At 48.8% G+C, this 20,244-nt stretch overlaps 2 protein-coding genes across 4 annotated transcripts; both read left to right on the top strand.

Moving 5' to 3' along the window:
* Positions 1 to 358: 358 nt before the first annotated feature.
* Hes6 (hes family bHLH transcription factor 6) lies at positions 359 to 2,067 on the top strand. Of its 2 annotated transcripts, none has more exons than XM_048441871.3 (4): positions 359 to 550; positions 628 to 714; positions 799 to 840; positions 1,125 to 1,396. In XM_048441871.3, exons 1-4 carry the CDS (start codon positions 470 to 472, stop codon positions 1,251 to 1,253), a joined length of 339 nt encoding a protein of 112 aa, XP_048297828.1. In that variant the 5' UTR covers positions 359 to 469; the 3' UTR covers positions 1,254 to 1,396. The 2 variants fall into 2 exon arrangements, with proteins under 2 accessions (XP_048297828.1, XP_048297827.2); XM_048441870.3 differs by having other exon boundaries at positions 367 to 550; positions 799 to 880; positions 1,125 to 2,067.
* Positions 2,068 to 13,683: 11,616 nt separating this feature from the next.
* Positions 13,684 to 14,710, top strand: LOC146896111 (uncharacterized). Of its 2 annotated transcripts, XR_015004062.2 has the most exons (4): positions 13,723 to 13,943; positions 14,217 to 14,336; positions 14,420 to 14,490; positions 14,617 to 14,703. XR_015004062.2 is itself a non-coding variant. In XM_085696463.2 (3 exons), the coding sequence occupies exons 1-3, from the start codon at positions 13,731 to 13,733 to the stop codon at positions 14,644 to 14,646; spliced, it is 363 nt and encodes a 120-aa protein (XP_085552589.1). In that variant the 5' UTR covers positions 13,684 to 13,730; the 3' UTR covers positions 14,647 to 14,710. The 2 variants fall into 2 exon arrangements, 1 of the variants encoding a protein (XP_085552589.1); XM_085696463.2 differs by lacking the exon at positions 14,420 to 14,490 and having other exon boundaries at positions 13,684 to 13,943; positions 14,617 to 14,710.
* Positions 14,711 to 20,244: the final 5,534 nt, after the last annotated feature.

The raw sequence follows: 20,244 nt of genomic DNA, 5'->3' as shown, positions 1-20,244 counted from the left end.
AGGAAGCGAAAGCACTGTAGGGATGGATGAGTGAAGGGCTGGGTGGAATGGATGGCGATGAGGACCGAAGAATGGATAGCTAGGTCCCAGCTCACAGGCTGGCAGATATGGGCTCACAACTCGGCAGAGGGAGGTCCAAGCCAGGCAGAAGCCCGGGGTCACAGTCCCGGAGTCCCGCCCCTGCGGGAGTGGCAGGAGGTCGGGCTCTGGGCTCCGCCTCGCCAGCTGCCAGAGACCCGCGGGGCCTGACAAAGCAGGCCACTCTCATTGGATGCAGGCAGCCTCGCGGCTGGCAGCTCCGGCCACGCACAGCCAATCGGTGCATTGACATGTAAATAAGTTGCTATTAAAGGGGCGGGACACCACGGGCCGGAAGACTCGAAGAGTTATTGTGGCCTCCCGGCTGCCACCCGCCTGGCAGTGTGGTTTGCACTCAGCTCCCACCGCCGGGATCCGGGCGCTGCGGACCATGTCTCCGCCCCTGGCACCCAGCCGGGACCGTGCAGGCCACGAGGATGAGGATCGTTGGGAAGGACGGGGGGACCGCAAGGTGCGGGCAGGGGCCGCGGGCGGATGGGCTTGCGGGAGGCTGCGCGGGCCCGGGGCTCAGTGGCCCGCTTCCCACAGGCCCGGAAGCCCCTAGTGGAGAAGAAGCGGCGCGCGCGGATCAACGAGAGTCTGCAGGAGCTGCGGCGGCTGCTGGCCGGCACCGAGGTGCGGCGGGAAGGGCGCCGCGGGAGGTTGCAGAGTGCGCGCCGGAGCTCTCTAGTAGACTCAATTCCCTTCCCCTCTGCGCAGGTGCAGGCCAAGCTAGAGAACGCCGAAGTGCTGGAATTGACGGTTCGGCGCGTGCAGGGCGCGCTGCGTGGCCGGGCACGAGGTGAGTGGTTGCGGGGACCCGAGGGCTGGGGTTCTGACAGGACACGCCTGCCAATTATGGAGCAGACCCGACGGCTCCCGGAGCCCGGGGCCTGGTCCAAGGCGAGAGCTCCCCCATCCCCCAGCAGGACACTTCAGTGTTTCTCCTGGGTGAGTCCCGAATCCGCGGAGCGGATCGTCGGAGTCATAGTAGTACTTGCTCACGGTGGGGGACGCTGCTCTCTCCTTCCCACCCTCCTGCACAGAGCGGGAGCAGCTGCAGGCGGAAGCAAGCGAGCGCTTCGCTGCTGGCTACATCCAATGCATGCATGAGGTGCACACGTTCGTGTCCACGTGCCAAGCCATCGATGCCACCGTCTCTGCTGAACTCCTGAACCACCTGCTAGAGTCTATGCCACTACGCGAGGGTAGCAGCTTCCGGGATCTGCTTGGGGACTCCCTAGCTGGGCTTCCTGGAGGCCCTGGGAGGAGCAACTGGCCTCCAGGAGTCCCAGGGTCCCCATTGTCCAGTCCCCCAGGTCCCGGGGATGACCTGTGTTCTGACCTAGAGGAGGTCCCGGAGGCTGAACTAAATCCAGTGTCTGCTGAGGGGTCGGAAATTGTACCTACAACCTTAGGCAGCCTGACAGCCGCTCGCTTGGCCCAGAGTGTGTGGAGGCCTTGGTGACCAACAACACTAACCAGGGACCTGTGGAGGGTGGGCTGCCCTCCTTAAGTCTACTCCCTCCCTGGGTATCAGATGATGTGGAGACAACCCACTCTTTCAATGGATGGCTTGTATGTCAATCTTGATGGCCAGCCCCTGCAAGTCCCCTAGACCCGTTTCTTGAGGGAATCAGTTTCATGGCCCCTATAGCTCTGGATGGGGGGAGGGGGGCTACAGAATGGGGGGAAACTCCTGCAGAGTTGCCACGGCTCTCCCATATCCTTTCAGGCATTCTGAGGGACTTAGGGCAGAAGTGGTCAATCCTGAGGCTGAACCTTAGTGTCCTGAGCAGGGACACCCAGGCCACAGCAGTCCTGACATGAAGAGAAGTTCATAATTGCTGTTTCGGCCAGGAGACCAGGGGAGGCAGGCGCAGTCCGCAGGGTCACTGAGAGCTGCTCCCTGTTTGTAAGATGCTTCAGGGTATGAATTGGGTTGCTGTCAAATGCTCCAGCTGCGTTAAATAAAGAGCTTTGGAGTTAGCTGCTCGCGGTGTACTGTCATTGATGTGTCAGATGTGTGAATGCTCACTCCGCACACAGTTCCTGCCTCCAACACCATCCATTTAAAGCGTTTGTCATTTGTCAGCCAAGAGCACTCACTCTTGTGCTGGTAGAGACACCCCTGCTACTGGGCAGGTCCTCTAGGCTGTTCCACTTTTCTCCGAGTATGTGTCCTGGAGGATCCCATTAGCATGGGGTCTGTCCCTGGACTGTACTCTCCTGAGCCCCAGGGACAGCACTAGTGACTAGTTGCTCATCCTTTGCCTTGAAGCCTCTTTCGAAGGCCTGGTTTAAGGATCACGAGTATGCTGTAGATGTTAATCTTCCTTAGGTTGTCACTTTTTTTTTTTCCTTTTAAAAATGCCTTTTGTGCGGGGCAGTAGTGGCACACGCCTTCACTCCTGGCACTTGGGAGACAGAAGCAGGCAGATCTCTGAGTTTGAGGCCAGCCTGGTCTTGGAGAAATAAAAGAGTGTGTGTGTGTGTGTGTGTTTGCATATGTGTATGTTTGCATGCATGTGTGTGTTATAGCATGCATGAGGGAATTAGAGGATGATTTTGGGGAGCCCTGTCCTTCCCCTGTGGTTTTCAAACTTGGGTCGTCAGGCTTGTTTGGGAAGCCTTTTTACTAACTGTGTCATATTGTGGACTCAGCTTGTCACTTTTCTTGATCATAGGAGTTCTCCCTGGAGCCCGTACAGAGACAAGGAGTGCCAGCCAGTTGCCTTGAAGTAAAAGTGCCCTGGCTCCAGGCAACTTGGGCCTGAGGTTAGGTCAGACCCTAGAGGTCAGAATGCTCGGACAGGAGGAGGAAGCTGATGATGTCTGCAGTATGTCTGCAGAGCTCCATACTCAGTTGGCATCAGTCACTGGCACCAATAGAGATCCTCCCCCTCTAGGACCCCAAAGTAGATGGTTTTCAATGGGCTCCAAGTAGGCAGGCTGACATATGAAGGTTTAGGATTTATGAAGGATTTATGACATATGAAGGATTTAGTATTCTGGGTCTCTTCTTAGGTCATGTGCCTTTAAGAGAATCTTTCTCAAAAGCTAAATAGCAGCTTCTGGTCCCCAGAGTGTTTCAGCATTTGGGGTTCACCTCTGTGCCAGGATAGAGTTCATGCAGCATTGGGACTGAGCTGCAGACAGCTGGAGGAATGGAAATGTTATCCCTCGGGTTATTTCCATCAGCTCAAACTAGTGTGGAGTTCTATAGGGACATGAATAATGGGTCCTCTTGCATGGCTTCTGTCACTGTCTAGAGGCCAAAAGTGCTGTGATGCCACCATTGAGAGCGTTGGCCAGGGACTGCCCAAGGAGCATCTCAGCTCTGACAGCACTGCTTGCATCTTCTCACAGGCCCCTGGACAAGGGAAGGGCCTTACTCCGTTTGCAAGGTGACCTGCAAACAGAGTAAGGTCAGAAGCCACCGACTCTAAACTCCAGCCCTATGCTCCTTCCCCAGAGCTAAACTCTTTGTAATCCTCAGGCAAGAACTCTTTCTCAGAAGCGGAAATATCTTGTGAAGTGACAATCAGCTGGAGAGTGTTATTTGATAGGGCACACTAAGGGGGGGGGGGGGGACCACAGGTTTCCCTTTCAACAGCAGCAGCGCTATTTCACCCTGACTCCTCTCCCTGTGGCCCAGCCCCTCGGCTCCCTCACAGGCATCCTGCTAAGGCTTTTATGGCCTGGTTTCCCCTTCCCTGGAAATTGCCACCTCAACCCAAATCTCTGATTCTGTATTTTATATAACAGCCACAACAAGGGACCATGAACTTGGTGGCTTAAAAGAGCTCACATTACCAAGCGTTTCCATAGGTTGGGAGTCTAAAGCAAGATTCATGGAGCTCACACCAAGGTCTCAACAGACAGGGCTGTGTGCCTTGTGATGGTTATTTTTGGTTGCCAACTTGACTACATCTGCATTTAACTAAAACACCTGTAAGGGATTCTTCTTTTCTAGCGATCTTTAAAAAAAAAACATGTATATTTTTTGTATATTACGGCTCTGTCTGCGTGTATGCCTGGATGCCAAAAGATGACACCAGATCTCATTATAGATGGTTGTGAGCTGCCATGTGGTTTCTGGGAATTGAACTCCGGACCTCTGGAAGAGCAGTCAGTGCTCTTAACCACTGAGTCATTTCTGTAGCCACCCGGGATTTTTTTCTTCCTTTCATCTTCTCTACTGGCTTCTTTTTCTTTCTTTCTTTCTTTCTTCCTTCCTTCCTTCCTTCCTTCCTTCCTTCCTTCCTTCCTTCCTTCCTTTTCTTTCTTTCTTTTTAAATGTTCATTGGTGTTCTGCCTGCATGTGTGTTGGTCAGTTTGTGTGAGGGTGTCAGATCTTGAAGTTATAGACAGTTGTGAGCTGCCATGTGGATGCTGGGAATTGAACCCAGGTCCTCGGAAGAGTGGTCAGTGCTCTTAACCACTGAGCTCGCTGAGCCATCTCTCCAACCCCAGGATTTTTTTCTCAATTAAATCATTTGAAATGAAAAGACCCACTTTTCACCCGGGTCTTTTAGAGTAGGAAGATACACATTTAAGGACATGGAAGAAGGAAACTTGCTTGCTTTGCCTGCTTGCTCTCACACTCACTGGTAAGTCCACTCCTTCACTGCCATTAGAACCGACTTCTTCAGGATTCCAGACCTTAGGGTTGAAGATGCTGCCCCTCAGTTGGGTGAATTAAATGCAATGAGTGTAATTGGGCCCCAAAATAGCAGGGGCCAGGGGCCAGCACTGAATCACCAAAGGCAAAGCCATTGTAGTCACCATAATGGGCGACAGAGACAAAGCAATGTCCATAATAGCTTGACCTGGTCAGCACAGGCAAAGTGATTTTTATGGTGGCATGATTCATATGGATCTTTTGTACTGGCTAATCAATCATGGTGTAGATAAGAAGCCTGCTGTATTTTGTTTGACCTATAAAAACTCTCAGACAAATGAAAGGAAAGCTCCATTGGATCATAGCAACAGGTAATCTTGGCCGGTGAACCAGTTTCCAGACTTGAGCCAGGTTGCAGATCGAGAACCCCTGGAATGAAAGGATGGCCAGGTTCCCCTAGGGACCTTGACAAAATTCTTACAAAGTTTTACTCTTAGCCTTTTCTCCAATCCTTCCCCAGAGGGACCTATCACTTTTTACATGGAAGGATCGTTGTACACTAGGAGAAAGAAAATCACCAGACTTTCCAGGGTCTATTGGTACTACCAGTAGGTGCTAACCTGACTCTGATTCTGGGAGATCCCAAGAAACATTGTGGCTCTCCAATTAAATAAGGGGCTTATGCCAGGTGATTAATGGCATTTTGGCTGAAATCTGACAGTAGGTCCCGTGGGTCCCCAAACTGACCCCATGGTTATTTCCCCAGTCCCAGAATATATAATTGGGATAACACATAGAAGTTGGCAGAATTCTCACATTGGTTCTCTGACCTGTGGAGGAAGTGCTATTATGGTTGGAAAGGGTAAATGGGGGCATTTGGAGTTATCTTTGCCACAGAAAATGGTAAATCAAAAATAATACTGCTTCCCCCGAGTAGCTGCAGAAATTAGTGCCACCATCAAGGACCTGAAAGATGTAGGGGCAAGCCAGGTCGTTCTGGCACAGGCCTTTTAGTTCCAGTGCTCTGGTAGAAGAAGGAGGTGGACCTCTGAGTTCAAGGCCAGCCTGGTCTACAGATCGAGTTCCGGGACAGCCAGGGCTACGAGAGAAACCCTATCTTGAAAACAAACAAACAAAAGAAAACATAAATGATGCCGTGGTGATGGTTCCCCACCGTATCTCTCTTTAACTCGCCTTTCTGGCTAGGGCAGACAGGATCATGAAGAATGACAGGTATCAAAAACTCAAGTCATGATTTCAGTTGCAGCTGCTGTACCGGATGTGGTTTCCTTATTAATACATCTCCTGGCACATGCTATACAGCTATTGATCTAGATAACTTCTTTTCCTTGGTACCTGTCTTAATGACCACAAGAAGCAGTTTGCTTTCAGTTGGCAAGGTCCGAAGTTTACCTTAACAGTTTTACATCAAGGATGTATTAACTCTGTAACTGTGCTGTATCTTAGTTCGAAGTGGGGGGTTTCAATAATCAAGTAGATAGAATGGCCTGGGGACAACCAGCCTCTTTCCCCAGGCATTCTTGTCGTTGCCCAATGGGCCCATGAACAAAGTGGCCATGAAGGCAGAGATGGAGGTTACCCATGGACCTCAACACATAAACTGTCACTCACCAAGGCTGACCTGTCTAAAGCTGCCACTAAGTGCCAGATCTTCCAACAGCAGACACCAGCACTGAGCCCCAGATATGTCACCATTCCCTGGGGTGACCTGCCGGTGACCTGGTGGCAGGTTGGCTACATTGGAAAGTCCAGCCCTTTGTCCTCTCTGGAGTAGTTAGCTCTTCTGGTTATGGATTTGCTTTTCCTGCACATAATGCTTCTGCCAAGGCTTCCATTTATGGGCTTCCAGAATGTCTTATCCACCATCATGGTATTCTACACAGTATTGCTTCTGACCAGGGAACTTAGTTCACAGCCAGAGAAGTATGACAGTAGACCTACGATCATAGAATCCACTGATCTCACCATGGTCCCCACCGTCCTGAAGCATCTGGCCTGAGGAAAGATGGAATGGTCTTTTGAAGGCACAATTTTAGCACGAATTAAGTGGCAGCAGCTTGGAGGGCTAGGGCAGGGTTTTCCAGAAGGCAGTATATGCATTGAATTAGTGTCCAATATATAGTACAATTTCTCCCATAGCAGGATCCATGGGTCCACACACTATCACCTCTAGTAAAATCCACTCAGAAAATGTTTGCTCCTTGTGCCCATAACCTTAAGTTCTGCAGGCCTAAAAGTTTTGCTTGCAGTTGAAGGAGCCATCCCGCCAGGAGCCACAACGGACATTCCATTGAACTGGAAGTTCACACGTCCCCCTGAACGCTTTGGGCTTCTGATGCCCTTAAGTTCACAGACTAAGAAAAGAATAACAGTGCTAGGAGTGACTGATCTAGATCACCAGGGGAAACTGGACTGCTTCTCCACAATGGAAGTAAGAAAGTTTTTGCAGTTAAAAGCTCTTTCTGAGAAAGACTTCACTGGGTATTGGGGATACCAGTGTAGTTACCAGCCAGCTTGTAACATGAGGGCCGGCTTGTTGGGGTTTCCGTCCCGCCCGGTACCCCAACAGCCGGCAAATCCCAAAGAGAAATTACACACAGGACTCCATAAGGTTATAAACTGATTGGCCCATTTGGTCAGGCTACTTATTAGCTCTTATAACATATATTACCCCATTATCCTTATCTATTTTAGCCACATGGGCTCAGTACCTTTCTCAGTGTGACAGCTTACATGTTGCCTCTTCGGTGGTCTGTGCAGGAGTGGCTGAGAGAGAGCTTCTGCTTCCAGAATACTCCCAGTCTCTTTGCTCCACCCCTACTTCCTGTCTGGCTTTCCCGCCTATACTGCCTGCCTGGCCAATCAGCGTTTTATTAAAATATAATTGACAGAATACAGATAATTCTCCCGCACCATTTCCCTCTTTTTTTTTTTTAAACAAAGGAAAATACCCATAATCCATTTGTTGGGAATGTGGGCGTAGTATTTCAGGCTACTTCCTGCTGGTTGGGGGCGCTGATAGTCTTAAGGGGACCTAAAGAAAATTTAGAATTATCATCAAGTCCTGACTGGAGTATCCTGTGAGTCTTGATCATCTCAGGCAGCAGTCTTGAACCTGTTCTGGATGAAGAACTCAGACATCTGGGCCATCTGTTCCTGTTGGAGATTTCTCAGGTGGCCTTCCTTGATCATACTGGATTTTTCTTAACTCAGAATAAATCCAAAGCCTCTCGTTTTCTGTGGAAACAAAAACAAAATCTCTTCTCCAAAGTAACATACCTTTTGACTTCAGTTTTGAAGCCAAGGTATTTTCAAAATATCTATATTGGATTAATTCAGCAGCATTTATAAACAAAAGTCTTTTAGCAGCTGTTGCTCCTTCCTCAGCATTCAAACAATTCAAAGAGAGCATAATAACATACGGTATCAAGATTCTCTGTGTATTTTCCATCTTTATTTTAACTTCTATTTCTTTTATTTTTACTTTTACTTTTTGAGACAGGTTCTCTGTATATCTTTGTCCTGGAATAACTCTGTAGACCAGGCTGTCTTTGAACTCACAGAGATCCTCCTGTCTCTGCCTCCCCAGTGCTGGGATTAAAGGTGTATGCTACCACACCTTGAACTCACAGAGATCTGTCTCTGCCTCCCAGGCATTGGGATTAAAGGCGTGTACTACCACACCTTGAGGTCACAGAGGTCAATCTACCTCTACCCCTTGAAGTCACAGAGGTCAATATGCCTCTGCCTCCCAGGCATTGGGATTAAAGGTGTGTACCACCACACCCAACTACTCTCTTTCTTTCCTTTTAACTTTAAGAACTTTAACTTTTAGCCTGCATATACACACTGTAAACCATTTAGAGGTTTTCTTCATCTTTGAATCTCTCTTTACTGTTTATCTCTCTTTTTCTGACCACATGAGCCTTTAATTTACAAAGCAATATGGGAAGCCGTGGCTTTGACAGCTAGATCCAGCTCATTCCTTAGCTTTCCAGACTCATAGCTGAGATACCAGCCACAGCTGTGTTCACTGCCACAACTTGTCGTGTTTCAAGGTCCTTGCTAGCAAGCAAGCTGCATCATTCTGCTCACAGACCACACTGAGTCGGACTGCCTGCCTGCAAGAGTCAGAGTTTGTCCTGGCAGGACAGCCCAGAAAGCCGGCACTTCAAAACAGCACAGCTTTTTTCCTGCTACGACCGAAAAGCATGCGCTCAGCTCTCCACCAACAGCATCCAAGTGTTTCGTGGCAGGACCTCCCAATGAGCTGCAAGGTTTTGCAGCCAAGGCTGAGTCAAGAAGCCTCTCCTAGATGAGAGCACTTGCCCGCCTCTAGCAAGCAGAGCAGAACCGAAAAACTGCTGCCACCAAGAAAACATACCCCACTCTACTCTTTCCCAAACTCTCCCAGGCCTTCCGTGGACTCACCTATCCACGTCTGGGCGCCATATGTAACATGAGGGCCGGCTTGTTGGGGTTTCCGTCCCGCCTGGTACCCCAACAGCCGGCAAATCCCAAAGAGAAATTACACACAGGACTCCATAAGGTTATAAACTGATTGGCCCATTTGGTCAGGCTACTTATTAGCTCTTATAACATATATTACCCCATTATCCTTATCTATTTTAGCCACATGGGCTCAGTACCTTTCTCAGTGTGACAGCTTACATGTTGCCTCTTCGGTGGTCTGTGCAGGAGTGGCTGAGAGAGAGCTTCTGCTTCCAGAATACTCCCAGTCTCTTTGCTCCACCCCTACTTCCTGTCTGGCTTTCCCGCCTATACTGCCTGCCTGGCCAATCAGCGTTTTATTAAAATATAATTGACAGAATACAGATAATTCTCCCGCACCACCAGCTAATAAAGACTTTCTTCTCTCTCTCTCTCTCTCTCTCTCTCTCTCTCTCTATATATATATATATATATATATATATATATATATATATATACACACACACACACACACACACACACATTTGTCTGTGTGTGAGAGTGTCATATCTCCTGGAACTGGAGTTACAGACAGTTGTGAACTGTCATGGGGATGCTGGGATTTGAACCATGGTCCTCTGGAACAGCAGTCAGTGCTCTTAAACACTGAGCCATCTCTCCAGCCCAATAAAGACTTTCTGTTGGCTTACACCCACACCTGACTGGTTTCTCTGGTGTATACCTCATGATGCGCTCTTGGAGGGAATGTGAATGTTACAGTTCTGGCGTTGCAAAGATATCCTGACTTATCCGGAAGCCAGGCTATACTTGAAGCTGCAATAGGACAACCCTGGAGGCTGGAATCATAATAGGATAGCTCAGCCCTGGAGGAAAAAGTGTCCTGACTTGTCAGGAAGCCAGGCTACCTGAAGCTGGGGTCAGGTGGGAGATAGGCTCCCTGCAGGATATAGCAATCTTGCTCTTCTTCTGAAGAACCACTACAGCTGAGCTCTGCTCTGTTCCCTTAAGGGAACGTCCTAGCAGAGTTATCTGCTTCTTCTCCTTCCGCCCAAGATGTTACTTCTTTTGCTAACACTTCAGAAATGTAGCAATCTCCTCCACTCCAGGAAAAGTTGTTACTTTTTTCTGCTCAGCCTTGCTTAGCACTCCCTTAGGGAGTGTCTCAGCAAGGTTCTTCTGTTCTGCTCAGCCTTGCTCAGCTCCCCCTAAGGGAGTGTCTCAGGGAGGTTTTTCAGCTCAATCCCCTAAGGGACGTCCCAGCCAGGTTCTTCTATTCTGCACCAGCGAATAAAGTTTGTCACCCAAGACTCTTTTGAGAAAGGGATTTATTTGGGAAGAAGGGGTCCAGGAGAGGGACTGCCTCTGCCAGGGGGGTAAAGGACACCCTCCCTCCAACTGAACAGACAGAGAGGCTTTTATGGGGCTTCTTAGAGGCAGAACTTTCCCAGGGAGAAGAGGGATTGGTTAGTTTTCCCTGCTCAGGGATTGGTTAATTTAGTTGGTCGGGCAGAGATGGCTCTGATTTCAGGGTCAAACTGTGTTTCTTTCACTGGTCCCTCTTTAGCCTTTTGACTCTAATCTTAGGACCAGGGGATATTTCTTTTACTGGTTCTGTTTCTAGGAATGAAGTGTATTTCTTTGGCACTGGTTTCAGAGTTAGGGCATATTTCTTTGGTCTTGAATTCAGGGATAAAGATGTTTCTTTTCAGATCTCCTGAGTAATTTGGGAGCCTGGGGATCTTGGGAGAGGATTGAAGGGGAGGAGAGAGGCAGGGAGGGGAGCAGAAAAAAAATGTAGAGCTCAATAAAAAGCAATAAAAAGACTGTGGTGGGGGGGGCGTGGTGGTGGTGGTGTTTCTTTTCCTGGCTCAGGTCTCAGATCCAGGGTGTGTGACTGGTCAGTTTCTTGTTCCAGTTGGTCCTTAAAAAAAATTATTTATTTATAATGTATACAGCATTCTGCCTGCATGTATGCCTGCACACCAGAAGAGGGCACCAGATTTCATCATAGATGGTTGTGAGCCACCACGTGGTTGCTGGGAATTGAACTCAGGACCTCTGGAAGAGCAGCCAGTGCTCTTAACCTCTGAGCCATCTTTCCAGCCCCCAATTGGTCCTTTTACCCTACATCTCTGACCTTCATCATTGACTCTTCGGACTCTCCACTACTTTCTACTTTTCAGAACTCTTTTTTTAAAAATTTATTTATTATGAATACAATGCAGGCCAGAAGAGGGTACCAGACTCATTACAGATGACTGTGAGCCACCATATGGTTGCTGGGGATTGAACTCAGGACCTTTAGAAGAGCAGCAAAGCTCTTAACCACTGAGCCATCTCTCCAGCCCCTTTTCAGAACTCTTGTAAATGCCTTGGGACCACCTGGATAATCTCCCTAATTTTTGATATTTAACTTAATCCATAATTGTAGAAACCGGTATCAGCTCAGGACCCCCAAGGCCAAGTTCTTAACACCAAGGAGATTTATTTGTGCCAGAAGGATATAGGGCAGGGAATAAGAGATAAAGACAGGATAAAGAGGACAAGAGAGAAGGGGCGAGGGAACAAGGGAGAGGGGGAAGGAATATTTGTCCCAAGGAGACAAAGAGCTGCCTCTGAATGGAGAGGAAACAGATGTGACCCATAGGCAAATGACAATTTATGAAGGTAAAAAGTTAAACCAGTGTTAGGATGAGTTGGTTAATTTTACTTGGGCATGTTAACTAAGGTGGCCTAAAGGGAGCTTTTGACTGCTGGACTTCAATACTTTGATAGTTGGACCTTGGTAGTCAGTCTCAGAAGGAACAGACCTCGGTGGCTCAGCTTCAGGAATGGAGCAAGGTGGAGGGAATGGGAGAGAAGGGCAAAGCCATGCTTGCCGCACTCCAGCCCGTGTTTGCCTTGCTCAGGCTGGCCAGCGTCCCTTCAGTGGTCACATCTGCACATCTGCACGTTCTTTTTCCTTTTTTCCAATGATAGAGATGGAATCCTGGGCTTTGGTGATGCCGGCTGAGTGCCCTGCGATCAGGCTCCAGCCCCAGCCTTCGCACAGTCTTCTTTAGCCGTGTGAAGGAACAGATTCATGAGTTCTGGGGGTGAGGATGGGAGCACATTCTGCCTGCCACGTCCACCTACGTCTTGGTTCAGGTACTCTTCCTTTACTGTGGGACACTGTGTCTTGTCCCCTCTTACACGTGCATTTTACATGGCATCATTTCCTCTTTCTGGATTGTTCCTCTTACTGCCATCTGGGAGAAGAGTAAATAAAAATTCCTGGATACACTATCCCTTGCTGGTCTTGACTTTTCTGGTGTAGGAGAAGCAAATGTCCCTGAAAGAGGCTCCTTTGCATCTGTCACTGGCATTTCTGACAGCACTGTCAAGATCCCCAGAGGATGGTAAGGTGGCTCAGAGGTTAAGAGCTCTGGCTGCTCTTTCAGACGTCCTGAGTTCAATTCCCACAACCACACGGTGGCTCACAGCCATCTGTAATGAGATCTGGTGCCCTCTTCTGGCCTGCAGGAATGCGCGCAGGAAGAACACTGTATAAATAATAAGTAAATAAATCTTTTTTAAAAATTAAAATAGAAAAGATCTCCAGAGAAGACTGTTTCTCTCATTTAATTTACGAAAACAAAGTGGAGTGTTTCACAAGATGGAGGCACTTCTGCTCAAACTCCTGATATCGGGATGTGCTGAAAGCAGAATCAGCACCTGGTTGTGACCAGCAACACCCTGGCAGCCGGCAGCTTCCGCCAACCAGGAGGAGCAGGAGCCAAAATGTTTGCAGGGACAAAACAAGCCTCAGAAGGGTCATTATGACCAGGCTCTGGGCCATCTCCGCAGAGGACGGTCTCCGACATACCTCACCACACACAAGCCACATATGCAAGCAGCAAGGGACCCTTCCAGTGACCATGCCTCCCACCAGGATCTTCTGCCTCTGACTTGGCTCTGACCGTGGTGACCATTGAGGATCTGGCACCCTGGTTGACCTGGCTGAGCAGAACTGAGGCCGCAACTAGCTTGCCACCATTCCTTTCGAGGAACATGCACTGCAGAGTCAGCACTGACTCACCGCCCTTCCCGGGATTTGCTGGGCACTGGACACGCAGAGTCGCAATCTGACTCGTGCTGCCTCTGCTCTACTCACTGTGAGTGAATCCTGCCTTCAGGGAGGAGAGAACTGACTCCACAAAGTTGTTCTTTGACTTCTACAAGTGCGCCGTGGCATATGCATCCCCCACAACAACTTGTCAATCATATGTATGTGTATGGGAGGCAGAGGTAGGTGAATCTCTGTGAGTTCAAGACCCTACCCGCTATGGGATTCCGTGAAGGTCCCTCTCGAGCCATATCTTACAGCTGTCACCCGTGATTTCCTTCTTTTCCTGTCATCCCACTTCCCATTAGTCCACCATTAGTAAATCCACATCCACTGTAGTGTTCCTTGCCACTGCGGGGGGCCTGCCTTTGGGAACACGGAGGACCTTCATAGTCACTGTGCCAGAGCCTAAGTCTTGGTGGGAGGGGCAGCCGCGGGGCCTCCTGGGAGATGCAGTTCCCGTGCGCTCCCAGAGGCCTGTGCACGAGCAGGTGCCAACGGTGCCAACGACGCCAGCAGTGCCAACGACACCCTAGGGGTTGGCAACCGAAAGAGGAGCGGCCGCGTCCCGCTGAGCTGCCAAGGGATCAGGCTAGCCTGAGGCCGGGCGCAAGGCACCGTGTCTCCAGAGCCCCTGGCCACCATGGCAATGGTTTACCGTTGGTGAGTGCCCGTCTCGTCTCCAGCCCCAACCTCCTTGACCTCCAACCATCTTAGCTGTGCCTGTAACTGCCTAGAGTTTGTAGCCACACGGTGCACCTTCCCCATGCTACACCAGAAGCGCCAGCTTTCTCTCCTACGCCCCTACCTAGAAAGATTATTCTCAAGCCTCCTCAACCCTGCTCCCCTCCAGAGAACTATTCTCCACCCCCACCCCGGTAGTGGGAGAAACCAGGAGCCTAGTGCAGGTAACTTCCGCTCTATCTTCCGTTGCAGGATCTGAGCTGCCACTCACTGGACAACACCTTAGTTGCTGTATTCACCATGCTGAGGGAGGCTGGGGATATCCTGCCTGGAGAAGCAGGACGCCCACAGGAGCATGCCACCCTCACCACAGTGAGTGCTCTGTGGGAGGAGCGCCAGGCTGAAAAGCCTGGGAATGGGAGACCAAATGCCCTTCCTTCGGTCTTTCCCCTCAGTGCATCTGCTGGTCTTGCTGGTAGTTGAAGAGGAGCCACCCAGTTTGCAGAACTGAGAGCCAGCCCCCGGGGTACCGCTCTTACAGAGGGATATGGGATGTTGGACAAAGTCGGGGGAGAGAAATACCATTGCCTTTGGGATGGAATGTAAAAGCTTCAGGGCTGGCATTGAGCCCAAACTCTTATTTGTTTTCTAGCTAAGGATGCAGTGGGAACGTGAAATCTGAGACTTCCAGAAGATCCTGGCTACCAGCTGGTGTCTCACCCAGAAACCACCCCCCCACCCTCCCACCCCACTCCCCCCACCCCCCCCACTCCCCCACCCACCCCCACCCCCAACCCCCACCCCCACCCCCCGCCAGGTCTTGCCAGCACCCAACCTTTGTTTTTTGTCCTGTAGCTAGGCCTTGGCCAGAGACCCATCTGCACCAGTGCTCTGGTCCCTGGGAGCTCTTTTGGAGGCCTGGCTGTCCCTGTGCTCTGCAAGAGCAGACAAGATGTGAGTCTTGCTGGGCACCAGTCAGTCCTGAACTGGGAGGAGAAGACTGTGGAGTCTGGACATCTAACTTAAGGGTGCTGTGAAAAAAATCACTGGGGAACAGCCTGTGTCCCTTTGTGACCAGGAGGAGTTTCAGCAGGAAATTCAGCCTTGTCCTGGGGCCCACAGCCTCTGCCTTAAGAATGTAATTCAAAGGTGATGATCTCAAGTGTCAGGGTGTCAGGCACAAGACAAGGACTAAGTGATGAGTCTGATTTGAGGAGAAGCTGAGATGCCCAGAGGAAGGCTGCCTGAAGGAGGTAGCCCATGAGCCCCACGGGACACGGACGTCTCAAGGGTGGTGGAGGACTGGATTTGCCTTTCAGAACCCAGTGGTCTGATTTTCACAGAATATTGCTATAGTAATTTGATCCCTGAGATAAAGCTCCTGTCCCCCAAACGTGGACAGGAAATGGGAAGTGGGAAGGGTAGCATATAGCTCCTCCTCAAAGGGGGTTGTGCCAGCAGGGCTCCGTGAATGCTGTCTTCTGTGGTTCCACTGGCTCTCCTCTTCTCCTTTCCTCCTGGGTGCCGAACCTGTGCGTTCTGCATCTCGATCCTCTAAGTTTTCCTGGCAGCAGCTTCCTCAGAACTGGAGGGTTAGGCAGACTCCATCCTGTCCAGTCACGCTCTCTACTGTCCCTTGGTGGGAGTGCCAGGGGCAGCACCAGAGCAAAGGTGGGATGTGGTGCCTTCATACCCTCAAGGGTTCACCCTGTGTAAGGAAATCAGCCAGCAATGTCTGTTGCTGTGTAACAAACTACCCCACAATTTAGCAGCTCGAACATATTACAGGTTCGGTGGTTTAGGAGTCCAAGTGGTTCGTGGTATCTCTGCCTGGCGGAGTCTCACAGGCTACAGTCTGTGTGTGCTCAGACTATGGTCTCAGGTGAAGGCCCAGCCAAGAGGAGATGCTGTCGCAAGTTTAAATGACAAGATTCAGCTCCTCTCCGGTAAACTGACAAAGGGTCTTGTTTTCTGCTTTTTGGTTGGAGGTCTCACTTAGTCCCTAGTAGTGTGGGCTTCTCGACAGTATATATCCACAGTGCACTGCCCAGTGTGCCAGATGCTTCTCACCTGATCGAAGTAAGGGAGAGCAAATGAGGAAGTGACCTCTTTGTCATCCATCTGATTTGGGAAATTCTGGGATGTTTTGCTCTTTGTGGGATTTCAAGCCCATACTTAAAAGGGATCAAGTCCATGCTGAGATATGTATACCAGGGAGACGTTGAGGGCCACCTCATGGTTCATCTCCACAACTTGCCATGATACCAAACTCTTTTGGTGTCCTCGGCTGTCTTGTAGACACAATACTGTGTTCAGTTTCTTGTTACCCTAGTGTTTGACTTTTTAAACACTGAAGTCCTGTTACACACACCCTGAGATTTGCCCCGAGAGTCACAGGCACATGCTTGTTAGAGCTGTCTCTGGTCTCACTGACCCCTTTCCAAGTCAGCTAGTTTTCTTGAATTTCCTTATGACATAGAGTATCTAAAGCTGGGTTGCTAGGCTGCCTCCTCAAAGAGCAAGCTTAGGCCCTCAGTTGATGTTTCAGAGGTCCCTTAGGAGCAGGACTAGGATCATTTCCCTTGGGGGACATGATGAGTAAGCACCGGGAGAAGTCTGCCTTGGTGCTCTCGCCTGTATCCACAAGGGCCACACAGAGAAGGAGGCTTGAATTACAGCAGAGCCCATAAGGAGAGCACCTTTCAGTCCCCCTAGACAAGACCAGGCCCACTCACCTCCCTGTGGCCCCTCACGGCTCTCTAAGGCTTTGATGAGCTCCACGTTTCCTCTGCACGTGCCCTGGAGTCACCAGTTCTGCAACATGTCAATCTCTGGGTTTAGCGTTTCCTGCTTCCAGGTCCATGAAGAGCTGGCACCCTTGGCTGTTTCTACAGAAGTAATAAACTGTACTGTTTGTACTGGGATGGAATCTAGGTTGTTACACATGAGAAACAGTATTCACCTTGTTATAACCCTACCGTGGGCTCATATCTTTCCTAGTAAATCTCAGCCCCACCCCCACCCCCACCCCCGCTCCCGCTCTGTGCTTGACGAAATGGAAAAGTGGAGCAGCGAGGGGAATAAGAGGACCTTGGTTTTTAAAGCTAAACTGTGTTTTCTCTTCCTGCTTCTTTGAATATTTGAACCAGAATCACCCTGGTCATCTATAGACTCAGTAGGCAGAAAGGAGCTCACTTGGGACCTGGCCAGCTTTCCATGAAACTGTCTTCTGTTGACATTAACTGTATGTATATGCCAGAATGTACCATTCTGTGTTTGCTGCGAGAACTAGCCACTCACATCTGGTCAGTCCAAGCACTGAAAAACATAGTAATCCCTTGTTGCTAGAAATGTAAAATAGGATAGCTATTGTGGGAGAATTAGTGGTTTGTCAGTACACAGAATTACCATGTGATCCTGGATGGCATGAGAGCTGTAAGACAGTGCAGCAGCATCCCAAAGGTGGGGGCAGCTTGAGTGTGAACCCTCAAAGATGAAAGCAAACATGACCAACCAATTCAAGGGGACATTATTAATCCATGGAGGAGAATGAAGTTCAGACACATGTGCACATAACTCTTGAAAAAAAAAACCACTAAATGAAATACAGAATCGTGTGCCCAAAAGGCAAATTCACAGAAACAGGGAAAACTGTCTCAAATCAATGGAGTAACTCAGCAGTTGTAGGGAGAGGGGTGTGAATATGACAGATATTCTATGCATATCTGAAATCTCAAAAGTATATTAAAAGGGAAATTATGAAGACAGTTTTGGAACTGGATGGCAATGTGTCACCACTCTAGAGGTGGTGGGACCCAGGAGAACAGATAAATGAGACAGACCAAAATCTCATGCACTAACCAACTTCATTCGTAGAATCAGACAATTTATTCCGAGGATTAAGAGTCACATGTGTAAAGTATACAATCATAAGGACAAGCTGCACTTGGTAAAAACATGTTTTTCCATAAAGGCATATAAGAATTTAATTGAATAACAGCAAGAAATGAGTAATCTAAAGTAAACTATTCATATACCTGGGAGACATATGAAAATATATTCCAAGAATTCTGTGTTTTGAAGGAACTGAGCCCACAAGGCTTGTGTTTTCATGGAGTTTTCTCAAAAGCCCTCAGAATTCTCGCAGACCTCCATTCCACCGTGTTCCTCCTGTGATGTCTGAGACACGAGTGTGCTTAGCACCATGATCCACACTTAAACTTGTAACCTTTTGGGGGTTTTCAGTCTTCAAGACAGGGTTTTTCTGTGTAGCTCTGACCATTCTAAAACTAGCTTTGTAACCAGGCTGGCCACAGAGATCTTCCTGTCTCTACCAACTGCTGGGACTAAAGTAGTGTGTCACCACCGCCAGCTGAATTTGTAACCTTTCAATGGTGTGTATTTGATCACTGTTTACCGGTCGAGATGGAGGCATATCTGTAATCCCAACACTTGAAAGACTGAGGCAGGAGGATCACTCCAGCTTTCAGGCCACACTGGTCTACATGGTAAATTTTGACCTGGCTTACACAGCATGACTCTATCTCAGCAAAACAGAGTATTGAGTTAAGATAGCTCGATATTGTTATAAAGATAGCTTTGGACCCAATAATCCAATCTTGGGGGCATTTCCCAGCAGAAACAAAAATCTGTGTTCACCAGATGGATAGAAATGTTCATAGCATTGGTGGGCAACAGCTCCAGACAAGTGTGAACCTACGTGTGCACTAAGAGCAGTTAGACAGGAGAGGTATCTAAACGACTACAGTCTCAACAATGCGGATAAAAGTCACACAGATGACACGTCAGCTGCGAGAACATGTGTGTCTTGTATTACCCCACCCATGCAGTTCAAAGCCTGGCAAATTCCATGGCAGACTGCTAGCCCTGATCTCCCTCCAAGGTCATGACTGAAATAGCTTCTCTGTAAGGTGCTCTGCATTTTTTCCTGGATCTTTGTGATATGGCTGTGTTTGGCTTGTTAAAGTTACTCAGCTCTATGATTACGATTCACACACTTTTCTATATTAGAGTTCGACTTCAAAGCTTACTGACCACACACCTGTTAGAATGGCTAAATTCCAGAAAACCAAGAACAAATGCTGGCACGGATATGGAGAGTAGGCACTCCCATTCTCTGATGGTGGGAATGTAAAATACAACAGTCATGTTGGGACACACTTCCAAAACTAGGTATATTTTCACTGTATAACCCAACAAATGCACTCTTGTTATCTGAACCAAAGAGAAAGAAAACTTAAGTCCACACAAATGTCTGAACATGGACATTGTGATGGTTGACATTGGGGGTCAACTTGACTGGGTTAAGAGATGTCCACAAAATTAATAAATCACATGTTCTGAAGCAGATCATGAGGCTCTGATCTAACGAATGATTTAACCCATTGGCAGGTTTAACATTTTAATAGATTGCTGGCAGGGAGTGGGTCAGTGGAAAGTGGGAAGTGCAGAAAGTAGGCCACTGGGGTATTTTCCTTTGGCATTGTATCTTTCCATGGTTCTTTCCTGTTTCTGTTCCACTCTGCTTGTTCACCATGAAGAACCCCCTCTACCACATACTCCCATTGCCATGATTTTCTTCTGCCCAAACCTGTTAGCCCAAGTAACAGACTAAAGGAAAACTATGTAGTAGAGAAAATGGAATTCTGTCAGGGACTTGGGGTGCTCTGATCACTTGTAACTATTCTATGGACTTACTGGAGTCCAGAGATCTAGAGACGGTAGGAAAATTAACACGTCATGTCTAAAGGGGTAGTAATCCACGCCGGATGTGGATGAAATTATGAAGGGAAAGAGAATAGAAGGGAATTTAAGATCAAATCAAGGCTGGGTGGTGGTGGTGCGTGCCCTTAGTCCCAGCATGCAGAGGTAGCTGGGAGGCAGAGGTAGCTGGATCGCTGTGAGTTTGAGACCTGTCTGGCCTACAAGAGCTAGTTCCAGTCTCGAAAAACAAAAAACAAAAACAAAAAACTAAAAGTCAGAATTCCAGTTGCCAGGAGTGGTGACACAGATCTATAATCAATCCTACCACTGGGGATGTAGAGGCATTGTGAGTTCAAGACCAGTCTGATCTACCTTGTCTACAAAAAGGAGATAATTCCATCAAATAACAGAAGTTGAGTCTGTAAAGAGATGGAGTAGTGAATAGGAAGAAAACCTGGAGAGACATCCATACGTAAAAGGGAAAGACAGGCCAAGTGGCAAACACTGCCAGAATTCATGTGGAAGGACATCTGTTCACAGGAGAGGGTAAGTCACC

Source organism: Myodes glareolus, chromosome 1, assembly GCF_982192425.1.
Source record: "Myodes glareolus chromosome 1, mMyoGla1.1, whole genome shotgun sequence".
NCBI classification, from domain to species: Eukaryota; Metazoa; Chordata; class Mammalia; order Rodentia; family Cricetidae; genus Myodes; species Myodes glareolus.
The sequence above is the reverse complement of the archived record's forward strand: the minus strand, read 5'-3'. Positions and strand labels throughout refer to the sequence as shown.